The 27,742-nt window shown below is 35.2% G+C and overlaps 1 protein-coding gene across 5 annotated transcripts in view; it reads left to right on the top strand.

The window, feature by feature from the left end:
- The window catches only part of LOC128203694 (CAD protein-like), a 70,332-nt gene that overhangs the window by 24,279 nt on the left and 18,311 nt on the right, over positions 1–27,742 (top strand). For 2 of the 5 annotated variants that reach the window (XM_052905220.1, XM_052905221.1), the window contains exons 20-38: positions 163–261; positions 3,724–3,825; positions 4,354–4,476; positions 5,281–5,463; positions 5,833–6,051; positions 6,688–6,855; positions 7,233–7,415; positions 8,020–8,124; positions 8,559–8,807; positions 9,595–9,676; positions 13,140–13,303; positions 13,883–13,967; positions 14,743–14,825; positions 15,393–15,524; positions 16,083–16,284; positions 18,436–18,551; positions 18,852–18,998; positions 19,209–19,277; positions 19,725–19,944. In XM_052905220.1, the coding sequence (XP_052761180.1) occupies positions 163–261; positions 3,724–3,825; positions 4,354–4,476; positions 5,281–5,463; positions 5,833–6,051; positions 6,688–6,855; positions 7,233–7,415; positions 8,020–8,124; positions 8,559–8,807; positions 9,595–9,676; positions 13,140–13,303; positions 13,883–13,967; positions 14,743–14,825; positions 15,393–15,524; positions 16,083–16,284; positions 18,436–18,551; positions 18,852–18,998; positions 19,209–19,277; positions 19,725–19,944 (2,731 nt within the window). Of the gene's footprint in view, positions 1–162; positions 262–3,723; positions 3,826–4,353; positions 4,477–5,280; positions 5,464–5,832; positions 6,052–6,687; positions 6,856–7,232; positions 7,416–8,019; positions 8,125–8,558; positions 8,808–9,594; positions 9,677–13,139; positions 13,304–13,882; positions 13,968–14,742; positions 14,826–15,392; positions 15,525–16,082; positions 16,285–18,435; positions 18,552–18,851; positions 18,999–19,208; positions 19,278–19,724; positions 19,945–21,047; positions 21,102–25,435; positions 25,457–27,742 lie in introns of all 5 variants that reach the window. The other 3 variants (XM_052905217.1, XM_052905219.1, XM_052905218.1) reach the window with 3 other exon arrangements.

Below are 27,742 nucleotides of genomic sequence, written 5' to 3'. Positions count from 1 at the left end.
TGCAGTATTACATAATTATGCATGAATCACCCTTGTTGGAATGATTTTATACCCGTGATGGAATCACGGTGAGTTTAAGCCATATATATATAATGCTGCCAATGGGCACAGACAGATTGTCATACTTGTAACAAACACATCAAAACTAGCTTGTTTTTTCAGATGGGGCACAAGACGATCATGGTGAACTGTAACCCAGAGACGGTCAGTACAGACTACGACATGTGCGACAGATTGTACTTCGAGGAAATCTCTTTTGAGGTAAGGCTTACAAAGGTTTTTTTAGTTCTTTGTTTGAAAGATTAATTATCTAGCTGCTTGGCAGTTGAATATATATGTGATAAATGAGGTGAATTTGCTTTTTTTTTATGAAGCTTTCAAGTTTTGTTGCTTAGTACATGGACTGTGTAAGCAAGGGATTGAAAATCAGTCTAAAACCACAATCAATAATCAGTAATAATTTGTCTGGTCATTTGGATCAATTTTAGAACTTGTTAGTTCGTGAAAATTTAATATTTAGTTGTATATAAAGATAAGAAGCTGCATTTAATGTTTAGGTCACTGTAACTAAAAATAGAAAAAAAACGTTGAAACTGAATATCTTTTTGTTAGGGTTGACATATTGTGGCCAAACTTGGCATATAGGAAGAGTTAATGGATTGGGTTTGGGCTGAACTTTTTATGTTTATCATTTAAAACCTGGTGTTGTCACTTTGCAGCATTTCTTGTTTATTTTGTGAAATAAAGTGTAGGAAAGTCATTTTGTGAACTGAAATAAGTTTCTAATTAAGCTGAGAAATTTTCTAGAACTGGGGACCTTAATCTTGCAAGCCCATACTAGGTTTAAGAATTTGACGGGTCATTTTTAGAGCTAATATTATCTTAAAGACCCAACATCCGATCAGACTATCGGATGTAAATGAGCTATAGAAGAGGAGTGGCTTATCAGTTAGGGTCAGTACCTGTTAAGTATTTATAGCCCAAGAATGTAAACAAACATAACCCATATCTGAGTGAGTAGCTACTTTGTTGGAATGATTTCAGATGTTGTAAGGCTCAATTAACAGATTATTTATATAAGAAAGTGTTTACAACTTTGGCCTAGAAATGTTCCAAAATGCGAAGTCTTTAGCCCTGACCAACTGACCCATGCAAATTGGAACAGTTCATATATTGAATGGGTGGTATTTCTTTTTAAGTAAAATTGCATTTTAATATAAAGTGTTTTTATTGCTTTAAAACGTAACACTCAAATCTACAATCTATGTTCTTGAACATTTTCAAAGAATGGTTAATTTATATTGACACAACTTTTCATAATTACTCTAAAAAATAATTTGTGTATAAGCGACCTACCCTATTATATTTCAATAGGAAAGTTTATTTCTGGCGGGATGATTTTGGCTCCATTTTATTGCTTTCACAGTCATTCTTTTGGATATCATCACATTGAATATGGATGGAAATAAGCAGTTTGATCTGTCAATTTTATTAAACAAGGAGCAAAAATTAACCATAAAGCATTATTCAATCACAATAATTGGGATTTTGTTAAAATTTACAAATAAATGGATGTGAATGAACAGTCAAAACAACAGGATGTGTTACATAATAATTTAGAGTATGAACATCAGCTGGGATTGCATTCGACATCAGAAGGAGCATTTTGGAAAATAATTAGGGATGGAAGCGAATATCCGAGTATCCGGATATCCGGATATCACGCAAGTATTCGGATACCAAAATGGGTATTTGAATATTCGTTAAGAATTTAATTTTCAATGAAATAGCTTAGCAGAGACTTAGCAATTGTTATAAAACTTTTCAGATGAAATATTTCAGGTGATCAACAGTGTCTGTCGCGAAGCGGGTATGTGTCACAAATCGTCTGCTAATTGGGTGTTTGCACAAGGCGTGATATTGTGTCCTTGTGCAGCACCATGTGAAGTTCTATAATCTTGTTTACAATGACAAGTGTTGTTTTATGATCTCAGATGTGCTTAATTGACACTTATTGGCACTAGTTGATATTAAACGGATTGATCATTAATCCGTAGGAATTGATCGTCCAATCACAAGTTAAGGGTCGTGCAATCAAAGCTATTAATGACCAATCATATTTTTGTTCAATATGCATGAAGAAATTATTGCTATCTGAACAACAAATACAAAAACAAATTTGTTTATCTTTTCACTTTTCAATCAAATTTCCATCATTTTGCATCTTGTTTTAATCGTTATTCCTGTATCACGACTACGGATATATGCCTAGTGTATTTTATTTTTCCTACGATATGTAAACATGTTTAGTTTATTGATAAATAAATAAGTACACGCATGTAAATAAAGAATTTGTCTTCTTATCTTTTCCGCAATTATATCCTTCATTACAAAACACCGCAGAAATTGTAGGTATTCCATTAAATCAAACAATGTAATGAAATAAAATTACAATCGACTATCAAATAATCAAAGCGCTATTTAACATGAAACCTGCTGATAAATAACAAACTCGTGGCACGTGGCAGTAACCAAGCAACCACCTCGACCGAAGTGACTATCAAATTCGCGAGGTGTTTATGTGGTATTCATCATGAGTTTTATGACTTAAAATGAGTTGTTTAGATTTGATTATAACATTATAAATGATTAAGACTGAGAAAGAATGAATGAAAAAGTGAAATTGCCATATGACGAATTATAAATTAAATGGACAATTATCTCAAATAACAGAAGGTGGGTGACATATACTAGGAAATTTACTTATTATGAAAACATTTTGATACAAGTATCCGGATAGTATTCGAATACTTGATACGAATATCAGGATACCAATTTGGTATCCGGTTTCCATCCCTAAAAATAATATTTTAATATACAGGAAAATGAGAAACTAATGAAAATGATATTTAAGATGGAACATGTACAGAGTGTTTATGTTCAATATGTGTGACATATTACACATGAACAGGCAAGGCTCGGTGTAGAGTCAACACATGAACAAAATAGAACAGTTTGCAGAGTGAGATATAAAAAGTTCTGGTCAATGTTAGATCACAGTGCATGAAACAATCAAATGTATTTAAAACAGACAGCTAGACTAATGCAAGGGACAATGTTGATGTGACAGTATTCAGAATACAAAGAGAAATAATGCCAAGATGTGTACTTGAATTGGTCTGATCAAAATACCCAAATACAGCTGGCATTATCATAATGATATCACTGTGTTATATTCACTGGAATTTTATTGTCCCTGTTGTGAGAAAAAATACAGCTGAACTCAGTAAGTTTATATGCATGCCATTTACATTATTGAAAATCTGATTCTAGATAGACCTGTATTACATGTGCTCATGTTTACAAACAGAAGATCACATGATCAAGCCAGTTTATTAGCTCCTCCTACAATATTAAAATTTTGAAATTGAAGATATGCATCTTATTATCAAGACCATGTTTTAACATATAACTATGATATATGTATACATATTGATGGACACACTTTCAAACTACATGCCTAAAATTTTATGGGTTGCAATAATTTGATTTAAGGTTAAAATTTTGAAAAATGCTTCCCTGATTTGAAATGCTTTCAAAAAACAGGGGAAAACACCCACCTGCCATTACCTCCCTTTTATACCCCAGTTGGGTCTTTAAGCTCATGGAGTACTATGTATAATTTGGCTTTCATTTCTTATTCACTGATCCTGATAATTTCAGACTGTGATGGACATCTACTTGCTCGAGAATCCAGAGGGAATTATTCTCTCAGTAGGAGGACAACTACCTAACAACATCGCCATGCCCCTGCAGAGAAACAAGGTCAGACAACTCTTGTTATAATTAAGCTTGCCCCTTTTTGAAGAAAAAAAGTTGTTACTTTCATTGCAGTGGTGTTGTTGCCAGTTTCAGCGTCATAGAAAAAATGCATTAGTGTCGATGTCATGCAGAAACTTAAAACAAATTTGGCCAGACCTAAAGAATTTCCAATAACTTATTGTTTTATAAGTGTTGCCATGCAATTGTTGAGTTTTGTGCCTTAATTGACTAGAAAAATAACACAACAACAGTTTTAGGATCCTTCCTCAGCAGTCTTGTCTGCAGTACATAGTTACAATTACAAGCCTGAAAGATATGTCAGCACATGCAATATGGCAATTGTGGAGTCTGTCTTTCTGTTTTATTACCAACTAATTGTGTTATTCTGTTTAATTTCATCCAAAGACAGTACATATGTTTCCAAAAAAGTTCCTGTTTTGTGGGAATTAATAGTATGCCATAGTGAAGTCATATTTGTCGGTAAACAGTGTTGTTGCATCAATTGAACTTATGATGTGTTATTCTGTTCAGGCCCGGATCCTTGGTACGTCACCAGAGTGTGTGGATAATGCAGAGAATCGCTTCAAGTTTTCCCGGATGTTGGACAACATGGGAATCAGCCAGCCCCTGTGGAAGGAGCTCTCCACTATAGAGGTATGGATGGTATTCAGGTAGATTTTTGAAGGGAGGTAATGCCCTTGAATTATTTTTGGATAAAACATTAGTTGTAGCCCTTGAGTGAACTTCTGATATATGTTGGAAAACTGTTATGTTTAAGCACTAATTTTAAAGAACCCAAAAAGAAAGTAAAGTATATAGTGAGTTACATTTAAACTTTTTTGCCACATGTTTAACACTTCAATGAATTATCCAAATCTGTTTTTGGAACAATTTCTTATTGTATATTGGGATATTAGAAAAATTCATAAATTAAAGATTATGAACATTATGTAAGTTGGTTGATCTGTGTGGTTGTATCACTTTGAGCTGCTTCCATTAACTCCATATCACACTTGACCCGCAATCCAGGCACACAGTAATGTCCGGTGTTATGTATAATTACTCAAGCAGTGACAGGTAATACAATCAACTGTCTAACATTGATACCGTGCAACTTAATTTCATTCATAAAAAGTATTTTTTAAATAAAAATGACAATAGTTTTCATTAAAAGTGCTATTTAAATATGGCCGATATTAACATACATTTTCTTTGGTTATAGTTGTTGAAGTAGATTTGCGCTTGCATAAAAAGAATCTATGTGAATATGGAACCAAAAAAAATTGAGTGACTTGGCGTGAACATTTTGTTTAATTATACAATATTTTAGATGTAAACTTCACCTGTATGAAATAAATGTAAATAAAACACTGCTGTAGCTTCACAATAAAAAACAACAACAAGTATATAGGTGCTGCAGAATATGAAAATAAAAGAAGTCAATTTAATTGTTTCCAGAGTGCCAAGCAGTTTTCTGACGATGTTGGTTACCCGTGTCTGGTCCGGCCATCATACGTGCTTAGCGGAGCGGCGATGAACGTGGCCAACAGCCACTCAGATCTGGAGAACTATCTGTCACAGGCCAGCATGGTGTCCAAGGACCATCCAGTGGTCATATCAAAGTTCATCCTGGACGCCAAGGTAAGTTACAGTCTTAGTCTGGAGATAATTTCTAATTTTTTTTTATTTAACTGGTTTAAAGCCTTTATACCATGTTGAAGGGGAACATTAAGGATTTTATCTAAAAACATGTTTAATTGCCTTAATTTATTTTGTCTGTTACAAATAATATGTTCTACAATCAGTCATAGAACATTTAAAGTTACACTCTTATTCAAAAACAATACATACAGTGATACACTTGTATAACAAACATAAATTTTGAGTGATAAACCTTTAACTACTTACTAAATAATGCATTTATGGAAAATATTGATTACTGTATTCAATAGCTGAAAAGGCGGTCTGGATGTTTGTATTTCTTAGATGTGTTCTATCTCTCCTACCTAGGAAATTGATGTTGATGCAGTTGCATGTGACGGGGAGGTAGTGTGTATGGCTGTCTCAGAACACGTGGAAAACGCTGGTGTCCACTCAGGGGACGCAACTCTGGTGACCCCGCCGCAGGACCTGAATGAGGAAACAGTGGCTAAGATTCGCCTTATCTGCTGTGCCATTGGCCGAGCCCTAGAGGTGAACGGGCCTTTCAACATTCAGCTGATTGCCAAGGTAAGGAGGTACTTGTAAATTAGTGTGCAGGATACAGTGATAGCACAAGCCAGCTAGCCCTACACAGGTAAAATGCTTTCAAACCTTGCTGAAATTGAATATTATATATACTAGCAAGGCTTTTGATGACAAGCAGTAGTAAAAAGCTTAGGCCTGTTCATTTTACATTGGTCATACAGTTGCTGTACCTGTTGTTAAATCACAGGCCTCTCAATCTACTGTAATGAAGTCTGAATATTAGCTCCATTCCATCATTTAAAATTGTTTATTCACCCATGAGAGTTTAAATTCCCCCCTCAAGCTAGTTACTTTCAAATTATTCTAAACTATGGAAGTGTGGAAATATTTTGATGAAAAGTGACTGGCAAAGTTTTAATTCCAAAGCTACTGCCATTAGACTGTTTGAACACTGTCAAAGAGAATCAACCTCTGTCCCCTAAAGCAGAGTGAGAGGCCTGGTTAAAAACAGCTGAAAAAAGATTCATTAAGCCAAATGCATTAACACTTTAATGTTGGCCAGTACAGTGACATAATACCATGGAACATGATGTGAGAGCATTTCAACATACATGTTCATGTTAAAGTGTGTTTCATTTACAACAACAAAATCAAATTCTTGTGTATCACTGATTTCAGGACAACCAGCTCAAGGTCATAGAATGCAATGTTCGAGTGTCAAGGTCATTCCCATTTGTCTCCAAGGCACTGGACCATGACTTTATCGCCATGGCAACCAGGGTTATAATGGGAGAGAGTGTGGAACCAGTTAACGTGCTGTATGGGTGTGGACGTGTCGCATGTAAGGTAAGGCCAGATACAACTCAGCAGTAAGATAAAACCAGTTGTAAGTGTTTATAATATAAATAGAATATCATATTCACAGTCATTCAATACAAAATTTGTTAAAGTTGTTTCCTAATATTGATTAAAACTTGCAAAGGCTCATTTTTATGATATATTTTCGACAAATTCGTTAATAATTTCCATATTAAATGACCACCTTAGTTATACCCTCTATGTAAATGATATAAATAGTCCAATATGTTTTTATTCATACTATCTGTTGGACATTCTATGCATGTGGTGGCCATTAAACGAAAGTTATACATGTACGTTATTTGAAATCTTTCTTTGGAAGCAATTATAAGTTGATATCCATTAGCACTGTGTATTGTTTCCAGGTGCCAGTGTTTTCCTTCTCCCGGCTTCAAGGTGCTGATGTCCTGCTTGGAGTCGAGATGGCGAGTACTGGAGAGGTAGCATGTTTTGGAGAAGACAGATATGAGGCCTACCTTAAGGCCCAGATGGCCACTGGCTTCAAAATACCCCAGAAGAATATCCTCATCTCCATTGGCAGTTATAAGGTATACCTTGAATATGAATTTTTTGCTTGTCTGTTTTTTGAAAATGGACGGCCGTATTGTGAAAGAATTGTTGAAGTGTTTTAAGAAACTAACTCTCAATGAAACTCTGGTTAAGACCAAAGGCAGGACTCCATAAGCAGCATAGACTGCGCTATGTTTCATTTAAAATGGTGAAGAAATAGTGAAGTTATCTTTGTTTAAAGTATTCATTCGAAGCAAAATATTGCCTTCCGACGTAGCATTTATGACGCAATTTATCACGTGGTATACTGGACTTATAGCTCTGGCAATTATGAAAACTGTTGAGATAGAAATCAGATGAGCATTGGTACCAGCTTGTTTTCACCTTTTTAATTTCTGTGATTTTATGTCATAGATTTCTGTATTTTTGATGAATTCATCATATTATTAAAAAAGTGGTTAAGTAAAATATATTTAAATGCAATGTACATATGAGTGGAAAATGTATGACTGTTAAATGATTTGTTTGACAACTTTTTTGTTTGAAAAATAAACATATGATTTAAATGATTTCTTATTTGAAAATATTATTGAGAAAATTTAATATTTGATTATGCAAAATCACCTTATGCTATGCTTCCAGCACAAGACGGAATTGATTCCAACTCTAAGGGCGCTGGTGGACATGGGCTATGTGTTGTACGGGAGCATGGGCACAGCAGACTTCTACAACGAACATGGCTTCACTGTAAGTTATAGTAGTTGACAGTGCAATGTGTAATGCAGTTTATGATAATTATCATGATGATCATGATGATCATGATGATGGCAGTGGCTGCGGCAACAGCGACAATGATCATGACATGATGGTGATGATGATTGATAATGATGATGATGAATTTGGTTCCATTTTACACTTTTGTTTTGTTTTGGTTTGTTTTGTATGTTTGTAATTCATGTTGGAAAATAGTTATTGAGCTAATTCTTCCTGTTAGCATATACCCAACTTTAAATAAAGATTCTCGTATCTTGTAACATTAATTCTAAGGATAACCTGTATTGTAGAAGTTGGTAAGTAACCATGCTATTAAGCTTTCCTCTTGTCACAATGCATTCCATGGGCAAAAAACATAGATAAGATTAACAGATTTTCCGTTAGTTTAATGTTATTTTATTTCCCAGATCAACTCAATAGACTGGCCGTATGATGACAACGATACCACTGACAGCTCGAAGACCAATGGTAACCAGCAGACAATTGCCGACTATCTCTCGGAGAACAAGTTTGACCTGGTTATCAATCTGCCCCTGAGGCACAATTGCCAGCGGGCATCGTCCTTCGTCACCCAGGGATACAAGACCCGCAGAATGGCCATAGATTATTCGGTGCCACTCATTACTGATGTGAAGTGTACGAAAATGTTTGTTGAGGTATGTTAATATGTAACTTAGGTTTCACATTTTAATCTTAAATAATCATGTTAAATAAACTAGGGCTATTCCATTTAAACATATTACCCCAGGGGAAGGCGCTGTTAAAATATATAACCCCCCTTCAGAAGCAAATTTACCCTTTCAGGGTCCAAATTAGCGAAAAAAGACACCCACCCATATACTATTTAATTAATTGCCTTCCCCCCGGGGGGTTTTATGTTTTACTTGAATAGCCCTTATACTAATATGAGTGAAATGTGTGATGTTAATGCTTTTAAGTCTCAGTTTAACTTTCTTTTATTACCCGATTAATACTTAACATATCACAGTTTTATTCTCATTGTCATGATATAGTCTGTTTGAAAAAAAATCCAAAATGCTGATTATGTCATGTTTTACCATCATCAAGGCTTCTCTCTGACCAACTGTTATTGCTTTTATCTTTATCTGCAGTTACATCAGCTTTGGAACAACCTCTTAATCAGACCCAATTTCTCGAACAATTCTTCATAACAGGATCAAGCTTAGCACACTAATTTTGATTTTTATGAATTTTGTAATATTCTCCTTTTAAAGAGGTTGTGACACTTGAAAATGATATTAAAAACAACCATAAAAACATGAAATTGTTCTGTTAAATCAAGTTTAAGAAAGCCAGTTAAACTTGTTACCCTTATTGTTTTCAAGAAATCGGGGCCTGGTGTCTTGAGACTAAATAGCATGTATCAAAGTTGACAAGAGTTATGCTGTGTTGATGCTTGATGCTATCCTCTTCTCGCTGTAGGCATTACGTAGGCTGAAAACAGACCCACTAATGAAGACACACATTGACTGTATCGCCTCTCAGAAGGTCATCAGACTGCCTGGTAGGTTAAAGTAATATGCATATTTATAATCAATATACACATGTATATAACAAGCATAATTTTTGAGATATAAACCTTAAACTACTTGCTTAATATTGCATTTACAGGGCTTGAATTTAATTTTTTTTGATACTGGAAAATTTTACGAGTGCTTAAATTTTCAACTCGCAAACCTGAAACTCACTCACATTTTTAGCTCAACTATTCGAAGAATAGGTGGGCTATACTACTCGCCCCGGCGTCGGCGTCCGGTTAAAGTTTTAGGGCAAGTTGGGATTTTCACTTATAAGGCCAATATTTTTCATTCAATTGAGTTAATACTTCACGCAGTTGTTCAGGGCCATCACATGATGAGGTTAGATAACTCCATATTATTCTTTACATAGATTATGGCCCCTGATTGACTATGAAACTCAGGTTAAAGTTTTAGGGCAGGTTGGGATATTTATAAATAACTTCTATACCCTTTGTTCAATTGACTTAATACTTCACACAGTTGTTCAGTACCATCACACAATGAAGTTGCATAACTCCATATTATCCTTAATACAAGTTATGGCCCCTGATTGATAGGTTAAAGTTTTAGGGCAAGTTGGGATTTTCACTTAAAACTCCAATACCATTCATTCAATTGACTTAATACTTCACACAGTTGTTCAGAGCCATCACATAATGAGGTTAGATAACTCCATATTATCTTTTATACAAATTATGGCCCTTGATTGACTGTTATACTAAGGTTAAAGTTTTAGGGCAGGTTGGGATATTAATAATAACTTCTATACCCTTTATTTAATTGACTTAATACTTCACATAATTGTTCAGGACCATCACCCAATAAGGTTACATAACTCCATATCCTTAATACAAGTTATGGCCCCTGATTGACTTAGGTTAAAGTTTTAGGCAAGGAAAAGTTAAGGGCAAGTTGGGATTTTATTAAAAAAACTTCTATACCTTTCATTCAATGCACTTAATAAAATTCAAAATTATTTACGACCATCTTACAACAAGAAACATAACTCCATTTCAACCCTAAATACAAATTATGTCCCTTGAATTTTTTTTTTTTTTTTTTTTTTTTTAATTTCTTTTGACAGGCACATTTTTACATTCTTAACCAGTTTTTTACCAAGGGAATCAAGGAGGGCTATACTATATGGCCATTGAATTTATTTTTTTTTTTTTTTTTTTTTTAATTTTATTTTAATTTCTTGAAAGGCATATTTTTATATTCTTTACCACATTTTCATTATGGGAAATCCAAGTTATTTGAATGACTTGCGTCATTTTTCGGGTGGTGGGAGGGCAGCATCAAGGTCACCTTATGCATTGAATAATTTTAGTTAGGTTTGACATAAATAGACCAAACTTGGTTATATTACATTGGTATTGTATTCACTTCTAAGTCAAAGCGGCGAAGTCGAGCGCCCTGTCTTACGACGGCTCTTGTTTAAGTCAACCCTTTGTAGTTGCTAAAAAAATATATTGTATGGATTGAATGTTTAAGATATTTTTTTTGAACTGATTGATTATCGCCATTAGCAGTCAGCGATTTTAAACCACCACACGTAAAAACATTTGTTATCTCTTTGCTTGTCATCATTGTACAGACTGGGTCTTGATACGTTTATCGCTAAATACCTCCGCCAAAAATGGAAATGAACAGTCTGCAAAACTGTAAACATAGTAACGAGTACGTGCCACATAGTAACAAGTACCTGTGCAGAATGTTAATCTTGGTCACCACTTTCTGTGTTTTGGAAAGGAAAGTCGGCATTTCTAAAATTAGTTTTACATCTATTGTGCAAGAAACGATCATCAATTACTGTGAAATCATTTATATTCGTTGCCATGAAATTTCGTGGTTTGCCGAAAAATAACAATTTCGTGGGTACTTGAATTCTTGGTTTTTCATTTTTGAAAAAAAAATAATCTAGATTTGATCATCCTAGATCGAATGCATTATCTGCAAGCGTTGGCCCGTGATTTACATCACTCTGTTTATGACACTCGCTTAAGTGGTACGACATGCCAATTAGTGCATAATATCCATGTCAATTATCAATTTAATTAGAAATTAAGGTCATAAAAGAAGATACACCCTGATCCTAAATACAGATAGGCGAAGCCATTGAATGCCAATTAAGAATTTTGCAAACTGTGAAAACACCGAGAAGGTCCATATATTTGAGTAAACAATCCCTAGAGATAACTGATATTTACAAATTAAATGACTTTTGAATATCATCTCATTTCAATATTTGTTCACACGTTTTTGTTTACCGTAATAATTATATTGAACGCATTGTTTTGTACATTGTCACATTCGGTGCTCAGTAGCCTCCAATGTAATTGACTATTTATTTCATTAAAGAAAAAAACTGAGAACCGACACTCATCACTCACATCTTGTAAACATGGAGATTTTCATGAACAGCAAATGTTTAGGCACGTGCTTCTGTCATTTTGTTCATAAGAACACATTAAAATGATTTGGTTTATTACTAGTAATTGTTAAAGGCAGATATAATATATTAACACAACAATGATAGTAAGATATACAGTTAGGTGGATATTTACGATGTATACTGCGGCCACTGTAACGAATAAACTAGAGTATGTACGTAACATGGCAATTGAAAAATGGAATAAAGGGTCAATATTTCGTGGGATCTTGAATTCGTGGATCACCCAACCCACCAAAACCACGAACATTAATGCCCCACGAACATTAATGATTTCACAGTATGTTGATATCTCTTTCGAGAAATTTTTGCGAGTGTCTTTAAATTCAACACACATTTTCCATTTTCGACTCACATTTTGCCAATGCAATTGCTAAATTCAAGCCCTGAAATTTATGATAAATATCAATTACTAATAACAAGGTTTTAACTGTGTTTTTAAAAGCAGAAAACATACAAGTTTTAAATGACTTGTAGGTTCTAAAAGATTTATGAAGATCAACGATCATCTCATTAGTATCCTTATGTGTTTATGCAAATTTCTTTAAATAAAAAACAATATGGTATATTTCATAAGTTTTTTAGAACTAATTTTTAATATTATTCGTCCTTTAGTTTCAAGTGAAAAGGTTGATATTGCTTACTGATTACAAGTATCTAAAATGTCGGCAGCGTCAATGATCTCACTTGTTTCATCAATGTCACATTTTATGGCAATGGATTGTCATTTGACCAAATTCTAATATTGTTTATCTACTCCCAGAGGTTATAATTTTAAAAATGTTGCGTTCATCAGATTATGAATGCTGTTGAAAGAAACCCCTCTATTCCAACTCAACAAGATTGGTCAACTGAACACAGGTGATAATCTGTATGTAAGTACCAGGGGCTTAATCATAAGGAGGACTAAAATGTTTTACAGTGAATGCAGCTGTCAAAGTCACTTACCTATCCACTGGAATTATACTTGTCTACACTATATTCCCTCCCCACAGGTCTGATTGATGTCCATGTGCATGTACGTGAACCAGGGGCCACTCACAAGGAAGATTGGAGTTCCTGTACTGCTGCTGCGCTGGCGGGTGGGGTAACCATGATCCTTGCCATGCCCAACACTAACCCACCTACAGTGGATGAGGCTGCATTTGCCCTAACTCAGGTTATATATTATGTTTAAAGTATATATATTTGTTTTACCTTGAATGTGAAAACAGCCAAAGGCTTATATGAATCACTCTCCAGGCTGTTTCCTGGGTATAAAACAGTTCTTATTAAAATAGCATCTTAGAAAAGCCTTAATCGGAGCACAATCGGAGTGTTTTTATTAGCCAATCAATCTTATAGTCCAATCAAAATAGCCAGATTTCATGTTTTTACTTAATAAAGTAAATTCTAAGATGTTTATTGAATATGGCCCCAGGTGTCCTTTTTTAGAGTCTAAATTAATGGACGTAGCGCTAGTGAAGATTTAACCCATAACCTCTAGACCACTCTCCATCTCAGTGGTCAATGAAAAGTTTGAACATAAGGCATGTTTTGTTAAATTTAGGACATGCCTTTCTATATGTTATAATGGATTATACATATAAGATACTATTTACCAAGGGAACATAAAAGTGAAGGAGGCAGCAAATATATTTACCAACTGAAGGCTTGTCATGGCTTCAGCTTTAGAGCTTAAAAGATAAAAAATCTATAATTTAACTACAACTCTGGTTACTCGTTTTCATGTTTTCAGAAATTGGCTAAAGCAGGAGCCCGTTGTGATTATGGGGTGTACGTTGGGGCCAGCAAGGATAACTACGCCAAACTGCCGAGTATTGGTAAGAAGCCATCAACATGGTGACTGCAACAAGCTGTAATAGGTCTTGTAGTAAATATGACATAAGCAGAAAGTATGTCATCATAGTTGCCTGGGATTAAAAACAAAATTAAAGCGCTAATGGTACAACTTGTATTTAAAGTCCAAGTTAGTCTAGGCTTCTTTCTTAGCATATCTGATTTTTAAAGAGAAAAAGATGACTTATTGACATGGCATTGTGTCATTTAATAATTGTCGGCATTGGGTGTTGTCATCATCGTTGGCGTTGTCGTCATAACACCAAAACTTGAACCTTGGCCATAACTCAAAAACAGCTCAAGATATTCATATGGAACTTGGTAAATTCATGTTTATTGATGCTGGTATACAACACATAAATTGTACCAGGTACTGGTATACTACAGGTATATCACACATACACTTGGTGTATACTACAAGTAGACAGGATGTAGTACTACTTTACCACATGTATACTCACTGTACCGGATACTGGTATTTATTGGACAAGTACACGTATATTGGACTGGGTACCGGTATACTGAACATATATTGGGCCAGGTTCTGGAATACTGCATGTATATTGGGCTGGTTTTGAGTGGTGAACACCAGTTAAATCATGAAAAAGCCATTAAAGTGTTGTAACAAGATTTTGAAAGTTAATATTCAAAATGTTGTTGCAGTATAAGTTGTTGAAAACTATTAGGGATGAAAAGAATGTAACAAATTTGGTTGCAGAAATTTGAATGGTATTGAATGAGATGAAACATGTACTTAAGGTGGAGCTGCAGCTGCCCTCAAGATGTATCTGAACGAGACTTTCACGACCTTGAAGCTTGATGATGTCTCTGTATGGATGAAGGTAGGAGCTGTTACCAACTTTTATTCTAAGACTTCTTGAAATAATTGTAACTTCATAGAGATATTTGTCATTAAAATTATGGTCTATGAAGTTCTTGTAGCAAACATTTGTATGTATAACATGACTCTGGCTGCAACAATACAATTTTCAGACATAAGGATTATACTTCTTCAATATTAAATTCATACTAGCACAAAGTTGCATAATCCATGAATGTCTTTGAACATTCCCGCAAATCAATTCCAGTCTACAAGTTACCAGGCAGAGTAAGTCTTAAATTGGCATCATAATATTTTGTTGCAGACAGATAGGTAGAAAATTAAACGCTTCAGCAGCCAATTGTATGAGATTGGTTAACTGTTTGGTTTGGTCAATGGTTACGAAGCTGAAAAGATTGATTGGTCAATATTTATCCAGTAATGACTATTTACCAAACAAATCATTTTAATGTGCAAACTAACCAAAGGATAACCTGTAGACAACTTAAGCATGTTTTATACTATTGGCTTCTTACTTTTATTTCATGATTCTAGCCCTGCGATTATAAATTTTTGATTTATTTGTTAGCACTTTGAGCACTGGCCGAGGCAGTTTACGCTGTGTGCGCATGCTGAAGGTACCCATACAGCAGCAGTGATATTGATGGCGGAGCTCTTCAAGAGACCAGTCCATGTGTGCCATGTGGCTAGGAAAGAAGAGGTGGGATTTAGATAAGAGTTTAGTTCATACCAATGTATCCTAATAGGTGGATTTTGAAGACAGCTTTAAGTAGATATACATCACTTTCAAGTCTACTTTCTGGGGTCCTTTGAGAGGCCAAAAGAGTGCTGTGCCCCTTTACTGTAATTCTCTTATATATATTAACGGTGGTAAATTTTGTTTGAATCATACTTTAGAAGACAATATGTGAGATTGACATTTATATTACCTATATATTGCGCTTTAATGATAATTTGCATGTACTTTCAAAGATTAAAGTCATAAGCACCCTCTTTTTGTTTAAATTTTGCCAATTTGTCTTATCAAATTTGAATTTTGCCAATTTGTTGATTCAAATTTGAATTTTGCCCATTATCCCTTTTAAATTTAATTTTGCACATTTGTCCTTTCAGATTTGATTTTTGCCCATTTGTCCTTTCAAATTTGAATTTTGCACATTTGTCCTTTGAAAAAAAAGATTTGCCCATTTCTCCTTTCACATTTGAATTTTGCCCATTTGTCCATTCAAATTAAATATTTATCCATTTGTCCTTTTAGATACTGGTCATTAAGGCTGCCAAGGAGAGAGGTCTCCCAGTGACATGCGAGGTGGCTCCTCACCATCTCTTCCTCACCTCAGATGACCTTGAACATGTGGGTCAAGGTCGCGGGAGGGTCAAGCCACCGCTGGTTTCCAGAGAGGACCAGGATGCATTGTGGGAAAACCTTGCCATCATTGATATTTTTGCTACTGACCATGGTAAGAATTTAGGGCTGTTTAACTTAAGTCTAGAAGCTGATAGCACATACAGTCTTAAACCTGTTTTAGCTGAAGCTAAGCTGATTAATTTGGAGATAAATCTTATTTGACTTTTTATGTTTCAACATTAACTGCTTAATGGTCAACTTTAAAGGAGTGACAATATTTAAGGAAATTTCTAAAAAGATATTTGTATTAATAATGTAACCAACTAAATCATTTTCTTTGTAAATAGGTTAAAATAAAGTTTTTCAGATTAAATTTGAAATTGATTTAAAGATGTTATATTTAAGAGAACTTTTGAGAAATTATCTCCAAATGTAAGTTCAATATTAAAACAAATATTGTGCCGTTATTGGTAAGATGGATGTAAGTTGAATTACACAAGTATGCTTTCTGTGTAGAAATCAATACTGTTGTTCCTCATTAGAGGGCTTAATTAAATAAAAATGGATAAATATATGCAATTATCAGCACCAGCTTAGAGATAAAGTGAATGGACGTGGGCTTTTTATATCTTAAATGAATTTGCCACTATTTAAAAATGTCATTATTTACTTTAAATATGTAACAAGTGTAATCACTTTTGACATGACATCATAAATTAACAGCCTTGTTAATTATGTGCATTTAATATGTAGCGACGTTTTTTATGCATCCAGGTCATTTAGTATTTATGAAGTAATTTGTATTAAGCATTTACCAAGAGAAAATCACATTCCCCAAGGCTTACCGTAAATGACTGGGTATAAGACGATAGGGGGTATTAGACGCAGGGAAAAAAATCTGTGAAAAATCCGAGAAAAAAACTTTTAATCTGTTTTTGGTTAAAAGACGCATAGAAAAAATGTCAAAATCGTCCGGCATTTTCAGCCACCATGTTTGTTGACAGTGACAAAAAAATTTTTTTTCGTGAAAATGGCGATGGTTATCTTTAAAACCATACAACCATACTGTCGAGAATGAAGTTATGTTATGCAAAAAATATTTTGACAGTGCCCAACTTTGCTTTTTTATATGTAAGTTTGATTATTGTTTAATTCAATTTATTTTTCAAAATAATATTGAATACCGTAATTGACAAGAGTTCGGACACTATAAATTAATTATTTTTTTCGCTCTCCGAATACATAGAAAATTATCATTTTTACATTTTATTTACATGTTTGTTTAACCTGCCTTTTTTCTTCATGTTTGCTTTTTACCACTTATTAATTTATCCGTAGTAATCAATGGTCATAAACTTATTTATTACGCCTATAAGTGTAAATCCTTCTTGAAGTTAATTAAAACACCATTTTATACATGCACTGAACTGAATAAACACATTCTATCGGCTTCAGATCAAAGAGTCACACTGTGTGACGTCACATAACTTACAGTTATACCCACGAGGATCTCGTGGAGAGCATGGACATTGCTATGCAGGATTAATGTATAACTGTACCATTATTGCTTCATATAGTCTATAAGTGTGGTACAAGTTTGAAAGCTTATTGGCAGATCGTTTTACATGCCATGTCGATGTTTTCTTAATCCCTTGATTGCCCTTGTTGTTTGTTTAATCCTCAAATAAATATATCACACTTCCTTTTCAACAGGCAATAAATCGTTTAGGATGGGTAGTAACTAAATAAATTGTCACAGTGGTGTATACGGTTAGGTAATCTAGCCAGGCATTGTAAAGATAAAAATCAATAATCTTCGTCTGTGAAACTTGGTAACTATGAAAGTTATGATTGATGTCCTTTGGGTGTCCGAAAATTATGTACGCAAAATAAATTATTAATTAAATTAGGTGAATTACGGTAACTTTAATCGAAAAATATTTTTGTTGAAATTATAAACGTCTTACGATATACCGTATCCCGATCTTCAACTGCCGTTTTAACCCGTATATACTCGATCAATATGACGCGAGTAACATCCCTTTCTACATAAATCTAAACAAACACTCGGCTTGAAATTGACCTCAGAAAAAAAGTTCAAAAAATTGTTACTGGGTATTATACGCAGGCATTTTTTTGCATCAAAATCTGAGGGAAAAAAGTGCGTCTAATACCCAGTCATTTACGGTATTTTTATTAGTTCTTGAAAACTTTATTATAAAATCACATTTTGAATGACCACTCGGGCCCTCTCTACCTACAGCCCCTCACACAGTTGAAGAAAAGTGTTCGGAGAATCCACCTCCAGGATTCCCCGGCCTTGAGACAATGTTACCGCTACTACTGACTGCAGTAGCTGAGGGCAGGCTGACAATTGAGGTGATTAAACATATATCGGGAGCATTTATCTACATTTTCAAAATAAAGTTTCTAATGATTTCAGCAAGCATTTTAAGGAGTAATGCAATCCCTATAGTGATTTTACATGTTGATTTATTGTGGTTGTTTGGACAAATTTGTAATGTGCCTTAAGGTTAAAACAAATTTGGCTCAAAGGGTTAGGAAATATTATTTTTTATGAATAACTTAATTACTTCAATTGTCCTTATTAACAATTATTATAAATGATGCTGTAGACAAATTATACTTTTCAATGCTTTCCCCTTGTTCTATAACCAGGACATCGTTGATCGCCTGTACACGAATCCTCGCAAGATCTTCAACCTCCCGGAGCAGCCGGACACGTACATTGAGGTAGACCTTGAGACAACCTGGATTATCCCCCCTGCCATGACCTTCAGCAAGGCACAGTGGACTCCATTCCAGGTGAGATGTAAACACCATTTGGGCATTATCAGTTATTTTTGTCAGAGTTTTTAGTGGCAAAGTATCATGGATTTTAGATTGAGCTCAAGCAAAAGCATGTACTTCATTTGAAGATCAAGGCTGTCAGTAAACACTGACATTATTAGATGAAACCATTTTGCATCTTTTTAAACGGGACTGAATGTTTTAATTCTTTTCTGCCATTTGCAGGGCCGTAGTGTGAAGGGCATGGTACGCAGGGTCGTGTTGAGAGGCGAGGTGGCCTACATTGATGGAGAGGTCAGTCAGTGCACTTGTTTAGTGTTGTCCTGTAAGCACAGTAGTACAGGCACTCACATCTTGGCAAGGCTTCCCTGGTTTCCCAGCCTGAGTGTATGTGAGTTTGGTGTAGTCAACATGCTGGACAAGTGGAATACCTCCATATTCTCACCCATAATAGAATGCCATTCTGTCGTAACAATGTTCCATTGAGAGTGATTAATAACATGTTGTAATTTTTTTCAGAATGAGATATAAACTAGACTTGTTTAATCTATTTAGTAAATACTACATGTTTAATTTTTATTAGATATATGCTGAAATTCATTTACTTACGAATTTAACCATTGTTTTCCTCTTGATTTATACAAGATCTTTCTAAACTAATTCATCACTTATGCTGTGACAATTTTTGCCCAATAACTTCCATTTTTATAGTACTTAACATTTCATCCTACAAACCCACAGGTTCTAGCCAAGCCGGGCTTTGGTCAGGATGTGCGGTCAGGAAAACTTGGCCAGCTGAGCCAGCTCGGCCATTCTGAGCAGCTGACCATAAGTATTCCAGCCATTCCATCCCTACCCCCATCAGAGCCCATGAGCCCTGTGAAGAGAGCCCCTGTAGAGCGCGTGATTTTCCCTCACCAGTCTCGATCCCAGAGGCAGATGGACTACTACAGCCTCAATGGTAGGTCGATTGATATATATTCTATACTCACATTTATTATAGTAACATATCAAAGTTATTCATATATTTACAGTGTTCTATTGTAAACAAACCATGATATCTTTTAACTCTTTACTTCATAGAGAAGTGTCCACAATAGCCGCTGCTAGTTAATCCCCTCATTATAATTAGCTTAATTTGGAGTAAAAAAGCCTACCTATGGGACTATGTGTAGCTAAGTTAATAAGCATATCTGTGCCGATAGAGGAGAAAAATGGCTTATCTATGAAGGAAAGAGTTAATCGTTGGTGATATTTCACTTGTATACTGAATTTTACTGTGGGGAATAGGCAGTCATTCTGTAGTGTATGATTCAAATTATTGCCTGCATACAAGACATAATAAATCAAGATATGTTTTTAAAAGTTTTTTCCAAGGCAATTTCAGGTTGATTTCAAAAAGATCTTGAACTTGTCAGTTTTAAAATGAATTCGACCTTAAACTAACTTTCACACCATTTTCTATCCTAGCATATTTTCTATTGTAAAATTCAGTGGTATTTACTGGTAGTCTTAGTTTTCACTCTGTTGTTGTTGGCTTTTACCATTCTTTGTAATTTTATAATAATTTAACCAAAATAGACACACAACAAATTGCTTCTTGTACATGAATGTGAATGTGTGTTCTACTTTTGAGAGGTGTATTATAGAGAGGTTACAAATGCTTCTTTTATATGAATATGTGAAAAACTTTTGAGAGATGTATTAAAGAGTCGGGTTACAAAATCATAATATACAACACTATAAACTTCTATGCATGTAAGGATGTTTTCATTGATACATGGTACAAAACAGTTACATCACCAGCTACCCTTGTGTTTGAAATTATACACTTAAACATAGCGCACATGTTTTATTTCAATAACTCAGTTTGTGAGCCCAGCAATTAACTATAACATGAGATGTTATACTTGCACTATTAGACTATTGTACTACAGTAGTTTGTCTTAGTCTCATAATTTCCTTCCTTTCGTCTTTGGTTGTACAACAAATTTGTTCATCATATATATTGCTTTTGTTATCGTACATGACGTAATCAGCTTCTTTTGAATTACTATCCAATAGCTAATCAGCAGGACTTCTACGATTTCTCCACTATTGCCCCGAATGATTCCATTGGTAAGCCCAGGCGAGGGTATAAAATATAATATATTATAAATATATCAGAATATTTTCAGAAAATCACATGTTATATAGTGACATTGTGGATAAAACAAATTAAGGGGAAAGTCAATTTCAGTATCAAAACTTTCAAGTCAATTTTGGTGGCAAAACTTGCTCGATTTCATGCTTGATTATTATTCAAAGATGGTTTAAAACTGCAACTTATCATGACATGAACTTAAAATTGACTATGATTTTAAATAAATAAATAAATAAAAACATACACTAAACTTGACATTAAATTTGTTCATAGCTTAATAGGTTGCTGGTAGTTAATGTTCCTCATTTTATACCATTGTTTTACTATACAATGTGTGTTAGGTTCAAGTATACACTATTTGAACTGAAAAATGCTTTGCAGAGCTGGTGTAAACATGTAGTATGTAATGTTGTCTGTATTTGGTGAAATAAGCCAGTATGGGGACAAATGAAGAATTACTTTGAAATATGGCATGAAATAAAAAGGTATTTGCTGGAATAAAGTGCATGCCTCAGTGGTGTTGTATAATGTGTAGTTTATTTAGAAGCTTTTTGCCTTTTTTGAAGAACAGGAAAGGTATAATGAAAGCCTTGGTGTCGTTGTTGGCATCATCAGTGTGTAATGTTTTTTGTCTTTGGCCACATCTTAAAAAATAATCACCAAATTTATAAATGAAACTTTGTTGCCAAAGACAAAAAATGCACTTAACGGGTAATAATTATTGTTTGGTTGAATTTACTAATTTAATTTTGCTTGATTGTGAAGACAAATCACTCTCAAGTCTGTTCCCTGGCAGAAACCAGCACTGTGTCCTTTTTGAGAGGCCTTGAGAAAGTACCCTTGGTGGGGCTCCTACCCATAATCTCTAGGGTGAGAGGTGGACACCTATACCACTAGACCACTCTCTTCCGGGTTGGGCCCAAACCCATAACCTCTAGGGTGAGAGGTGGACACCTATACCACTAGACCACTCTCACCCGGGTTGGGCCCAAACCCATAACCTCTAGGGTGAGAGGTGGACACCTATACCACTAGACCACTCTCACCCGGGTTGGGCCCAAACCCACAACCTCTAGTGGGAGTGGTGGACACCTATACTACTTTATCATTCCCACTCTTAAATACAAAACAACAGTAATTGATGTGCTCTTTTATTAGCTTAGTTTATTATGGTTTTCCATAAACTTTCAAATACAGTGGATTAATAGTCAACTGATAATTGTTAATAGCTGATAGGAAAATGTTCATAATAGTACAGGTAAGAAAATGAGTTCAGTTTGTGGTTTGTAACATAGCTCAGTGCTAGTTCGACTGTTTCATTTAAATCATGTGATCCTTCATTCACGGGTGCGAAACACTGGCTTAAGCTCTTTGAGGAGCTGTATAGAAAAATGTCCTTATGACATTTCCGAACTAGAGCAAAAGAGTGGATATTGATAGAAAGTAAGAATGACTTGTTATTTTACCTTATATAATGATTAGGAGGGCTTATTTGAGAAATTGGGGAATGTAATCATTCCTACTTTTTAGCTCACCAGAGCACGAAGTGCTCAAGGTGAGCTATTGTGATCGGTCTTTGTCAGGCGTCCGTCCGTCCGTCCGTCAGTCTGTCCGTCAACAATTGCTTAAAAAACATCTCCTCTATAACTACCTGGCCAAATTCAATCAAACTTCACAGGAAGCTTCCTTGGGTGACCTTCTACAAAAATAAAACAAGAGGTCACGATTGATCAACAACAACAACAACAACAAAATGGCCGACTTCCTGTTTTGCTTTAAAAAACATCTCTTAAACTACCAGTCCAAATTCAATGAAACTTTACAGGAAGCTTCCTTGGGTGACCCTCTACAAAAATACAACAAGAGGTCACGATTGATCAACAACAACAACAACAACAACAAAATGGCCGACTTCCTGTTTTGCTTTAAAAAGCATCTCCTCTGAAACTACCAGTCCAAATTCAATGAAACTTTACAGGAAGCTTCCTTGGGTGACCCTCTACAAAAATACAACAAGAGGTCACGATTGATCAGCAACAACAACAAAATGGCCGACTTCCTGTTTTGCTTTAAAAAATATCGCCTCTGAAACTACCGCTCCAAATTCAATGAAAGTTTACAGGAAGCTTCCTTGGGTGACCCTCTACAAAAATACATCAAGGGGTCATGATTGATAAACAAAATAGCCGACTTCCTGTTTTGCTTTAAAAAACATCTCCTCTGAAACTACCAGTCCACATTCAATGAAACTTTACAGGAAGCTTCCTTGGGGGACCCTCTACAAAAATACAACAAGGAGTCACGATTGATCAACAACAACAACAACAAAATGTCCGACTTCCTGTTTTGCTTTAAAAAAGGTCTCCTTTAAAACTACCAGTCCAAATTCAATGAAACTTTACAGGAAGCTCCTTAGGTAACCTTCTACAAAAATACAACAAGGGGTCACATTGATCAACAACAACAACCATCTGGCCAACTTCCTGTTTTGCATTAAAAAACATCTCTGAGTTGTGGCCCTTTGCTAAGATGAGCGTTTTAGGGCCATCATGGCCCTCTTGTTATCATGATGTCTGCTTTTTAGTTCTTGCTCGGAAGTTTCCATGGCTGTTTTTTAGCTCGACTATTCGAAGAATAGGTGGACTATACTACTCGCCCTGGCATCGGCGTCCGGTTAAAGTTTTAGGGCAGGTTGGGATTTTCACTTATAAGTCCAAAACCCTTCATTCAATTGACTTAATACTTCACACAGTTGTTCAGGGCCATCACATGATGAGGATAGATAACTCCATATTATTCTTTACACAGATTATGGCCCCTGATTGACTATGGAACTTAGGTTAAAGTTTTAGGTCAGGTTGGGATATTTATTAATAACTTCTATATCCTTTGTTCAATTGACTTAATACTTCACACAGTTGTTCAGGACCATCACACAATGAGGTTACATAACCCCATATTATCCTTAATACAAGTTATGGCCCCTGATTGACTTAGGTTAAAGTTTTCGGGCAGGTTAAAGTTTTAGGGCAAGTTGGGATTTTCACTTATAAGTGCAATACCCCATCAATTGACTTATTACTTCACACAGTTGTTCAGAGCCATCACATAATGAGATTAGATAACTCCATATTATCTTTTATACAAATTATGGCCCCTGATTGACTATGAAACTTAGGTTAAAGTTTTAGGGCAGGTTGGGATATTTATTAATTACTTCTATACCCTTCATTCAATTGACTTAATACTTCACACAATTGTTCAGGACCGTTACCCAATGAGGTTACATAACTCCATATCCTTAATATAAGTTATGGCCCCTGATTGACTTAGGTTAAAGTTTTAGGCAAGTAAAAGTTAAGGTTCGGTTCAAAGTATAGAAAAACAATGCCTCAATTCACTCAGTACAGGAAATTCATGATAATTAGACATAATATAGAGAAAGAAATTGCCTTGATAAATGATAAAAGGAAGCAGCATGATAATAAATGGTTTTACATCCGTTCTAATATTAATCAGTCTTAATCATCACCTGCCCAAATCCCCCATTTTTGTGTTCATAATTCTCTTTTCTTATATAAAAAAAAACACAGAATAAACTATGATAAACTATGTTCTACATATTTCAAATTTTTTCATATTATTTAGTTATCCAATGATTATGAAAAATTTATTGTGAAATGCTCAATTGCCCTTTTTTGATAAATGAATAGCTAATAAGTTTTCGAATATCCATCTAATCAATTATCTTTTTCTTTAAGAAATGTACATATTGATGTTCTTCTGCACAACATATTACTGTAATATAAATTTGAATTAAAAAAAAAAGTTGGGATTTTAATAAAAAAAACTTCTATACCGTTCATTCAATGCACTTAATAAAATTCAAAATTATGTACGACCATCTTACAACAAGAAACATAACTCCATTTTACCCTAAATACAAATTGTGGCCCTTGATTTTTTTTTTTTTTTTTTTTTAATTTCTTTTGAAAGGCATATTTTTATATTCTTTACCACATTTTCATAATGGGAAATCAAGTTATTTGAATGACTTGCGTCATTGTTCGGGCGGGCTGGTGGGAGGGCAGCATCAAAGTCACCTTATGTATCGAATAATTTTAGTTAGGTTTGACACAAAGAGACCAAACATGGTAATATTACATCGTTATTGTATTCACCTCTAAGTCAAAGCGGCGTAGTCGAGGGCGCTGTCTTATGACGGCTCTTGTTTTCTAAAAGAGCTCGAGCCACTGTTTCTCAACTGTGTCATTATAAACGTATTTAAAACGTACTGTACATTTAACAGCAAAGATCATGCTCAACAGAGGTGAGATGGAGTGGACCATTGTGGCCTTTTAATAACCTTGTCTTCCCCATATGCCAGAATTCTCATCAGCTAGAATGTTACCAGCTTAGAAATGTTTTTCTGCATACGAAATAATATTATGTGTTTTTGCGTTCTAACTGGGCCTGGAAACCTCTGCCTTCCTCTGACCCTGGATAAGACTTGTGTTCAACAGCACGCCTTTTCAGTATAATAGTTTTATTGATTATGATACTTGATTAAGTGTGTAATTTTTAAAGGACTCTGTTGGAATATATAGTTATCATTTTTAGTTATTTTAAAACGTTTCAAGAATAATTTTTGTGAAAAATGATCTGATGTTGACTTTGACTGCATGTAATGACGTTGCTATCAGTAAACTATGGCGCCTATGTCATTTCAAGAAATGTATAAAAACAGCATATAATGTAAATCACCAGTTTTAGGTATGCAAGAAAAAGTATCATTCACATGTTGTGGAGCGTATTAAAAAATCGAACACTCGACTGAGCTGCATGGTCGGTAAAATGGCAAGCCATGTTAACTGGCTTCAGAGCACGACCTCTGGGCAGATTTTTTTATCGCAACCCAGTTACCTGTTGAATGTACTCATATTCTTCCCTTGAGCTTTTGGGTTTGTGATTTCAGTGTTCATTAATTGATGACTGACTGGCATATCTTATGGTGCTACATTATAATTATAACCTTCTTTTTTTCTGTATATAAGGCCATTATAAATTAATTGCTAGATTTTCATCCAAATTTTTTTTTAAATGGGATAGGGGGGGGGGGGGGCATTTTATTTATTATACTTCTTATATGACAGTTTAACTGTTGATTATGTTTTCATTCTCTTTCTTATTGCATAAGGGACCATAAACATGTGTTTCTAGAACAGGAACCATGCACACGATCAAAACAAGTCTGTTTTTTACCTGTGAAAATTATACATCGACACTGTAGGTATGAATAAATGCCGTTTCCAGACTGGACCGATACGTTAATACAGACCCCTAGTTCAACATGGACCGATACGTTAATACAGACCCCTAGTTCAACATGGACCGATACGTTAATACAGACCCCTAGTTCAACATGGACCGATACGTTAATACAGACCCCTAGTTCAACATAGACCGATACGTTAATACAGACCCCTAGTTCAACATGGACCGATACGTTAATACAGACCCCTAGTTCAACATAGACCGATACGTTAATACAGACCCCTAGTTCAACATAGACCGATACGTTAATACAGACCCCTAGTTCAACATGGACCGATACGTTAATACAGACCCCTAGTTCAACATGGACCGATACGTTAATGCAGACCCCTAGTTCAACATGGACCGATACGTTAATACAGACCCCTAGTTCAACATAGACCGATACGTTAATACAGACCCCTAGTTCAACATAGACCGATACGTTAATACAGACCCCTAGTTCAACATAGACCGATACGTTAATACAGACCCCTAGTTCAACATAGACCGATACGTTAATACAGACCCCTAGTTCAACATGGACCGATACGTTAATACAGACCCCTAGTTCAACATAGACCGATACGTTAATACAGACCCCTAGTTCAACATAGACCGATACGTTAATACAGACCCCTAGTTCAACATAGACCGATACGTTAATACAGACCCCTAGTTCAACATGGACCGATACGTTAATACAGACCCCTAGTTCAACATGGACCGATACGTTAATACAGACCCCTAGTTCAACATAGACCGATACGTTAATACAGACCCCTAGTTCAACATAGACCGATACGTTAATACAGACCCCTAGTTCAACATAGACCGATACGTTAATACAGACCCCTAGTTCAACATGGACCGATACGTTAATACAGACCCCTAGTTCAACATGGACCGATACGTTAATACAGACCCCTAGTTCAACATGGACCGATACGTTAATACAGACCCCTAGTTCAACATAGACCGATACGTTAATACAGACCCCTAGTTCAACATAGACCGATACGTTAATACAGACCCCTAGTTCAACATGGACCGATACGTTAATACAGACCCCTAGTTCAACATGGACCGATACGTTAATACAGACCCCTAGTTCAACATGGACCGATACGTTAATACAGACCCCTAGTTCAACATGGACCGATACGTTAATACAGACCCCTAGTTCAACATGGACCGATAAGTTAATACAGACCCCTAGTTCAACATGGACCGATACGTTAATACAGACCCCTAGTTCAACATAGACCGATACGTTAATACAGACCCCTAGTTCAACATAGAC

The sequence above is a fragment of the Mya arenaria genome, chromosome 9 (genome assembly GCF_026914265.1).
Source record: "Mya arenaria isolate MELC-2E11 chromosome 9, ASM2691426v1".
Lineage (NCBI taxonomy): Eukaryota > Metazoa > Mollusca > Bivalvia > Myida > Myidae > Mya > Mya arenaria.
Note: the sequence above shows the minus strand (reverse complement) of the source record. Positions and strands in the feature narration are given on the sequence as shown.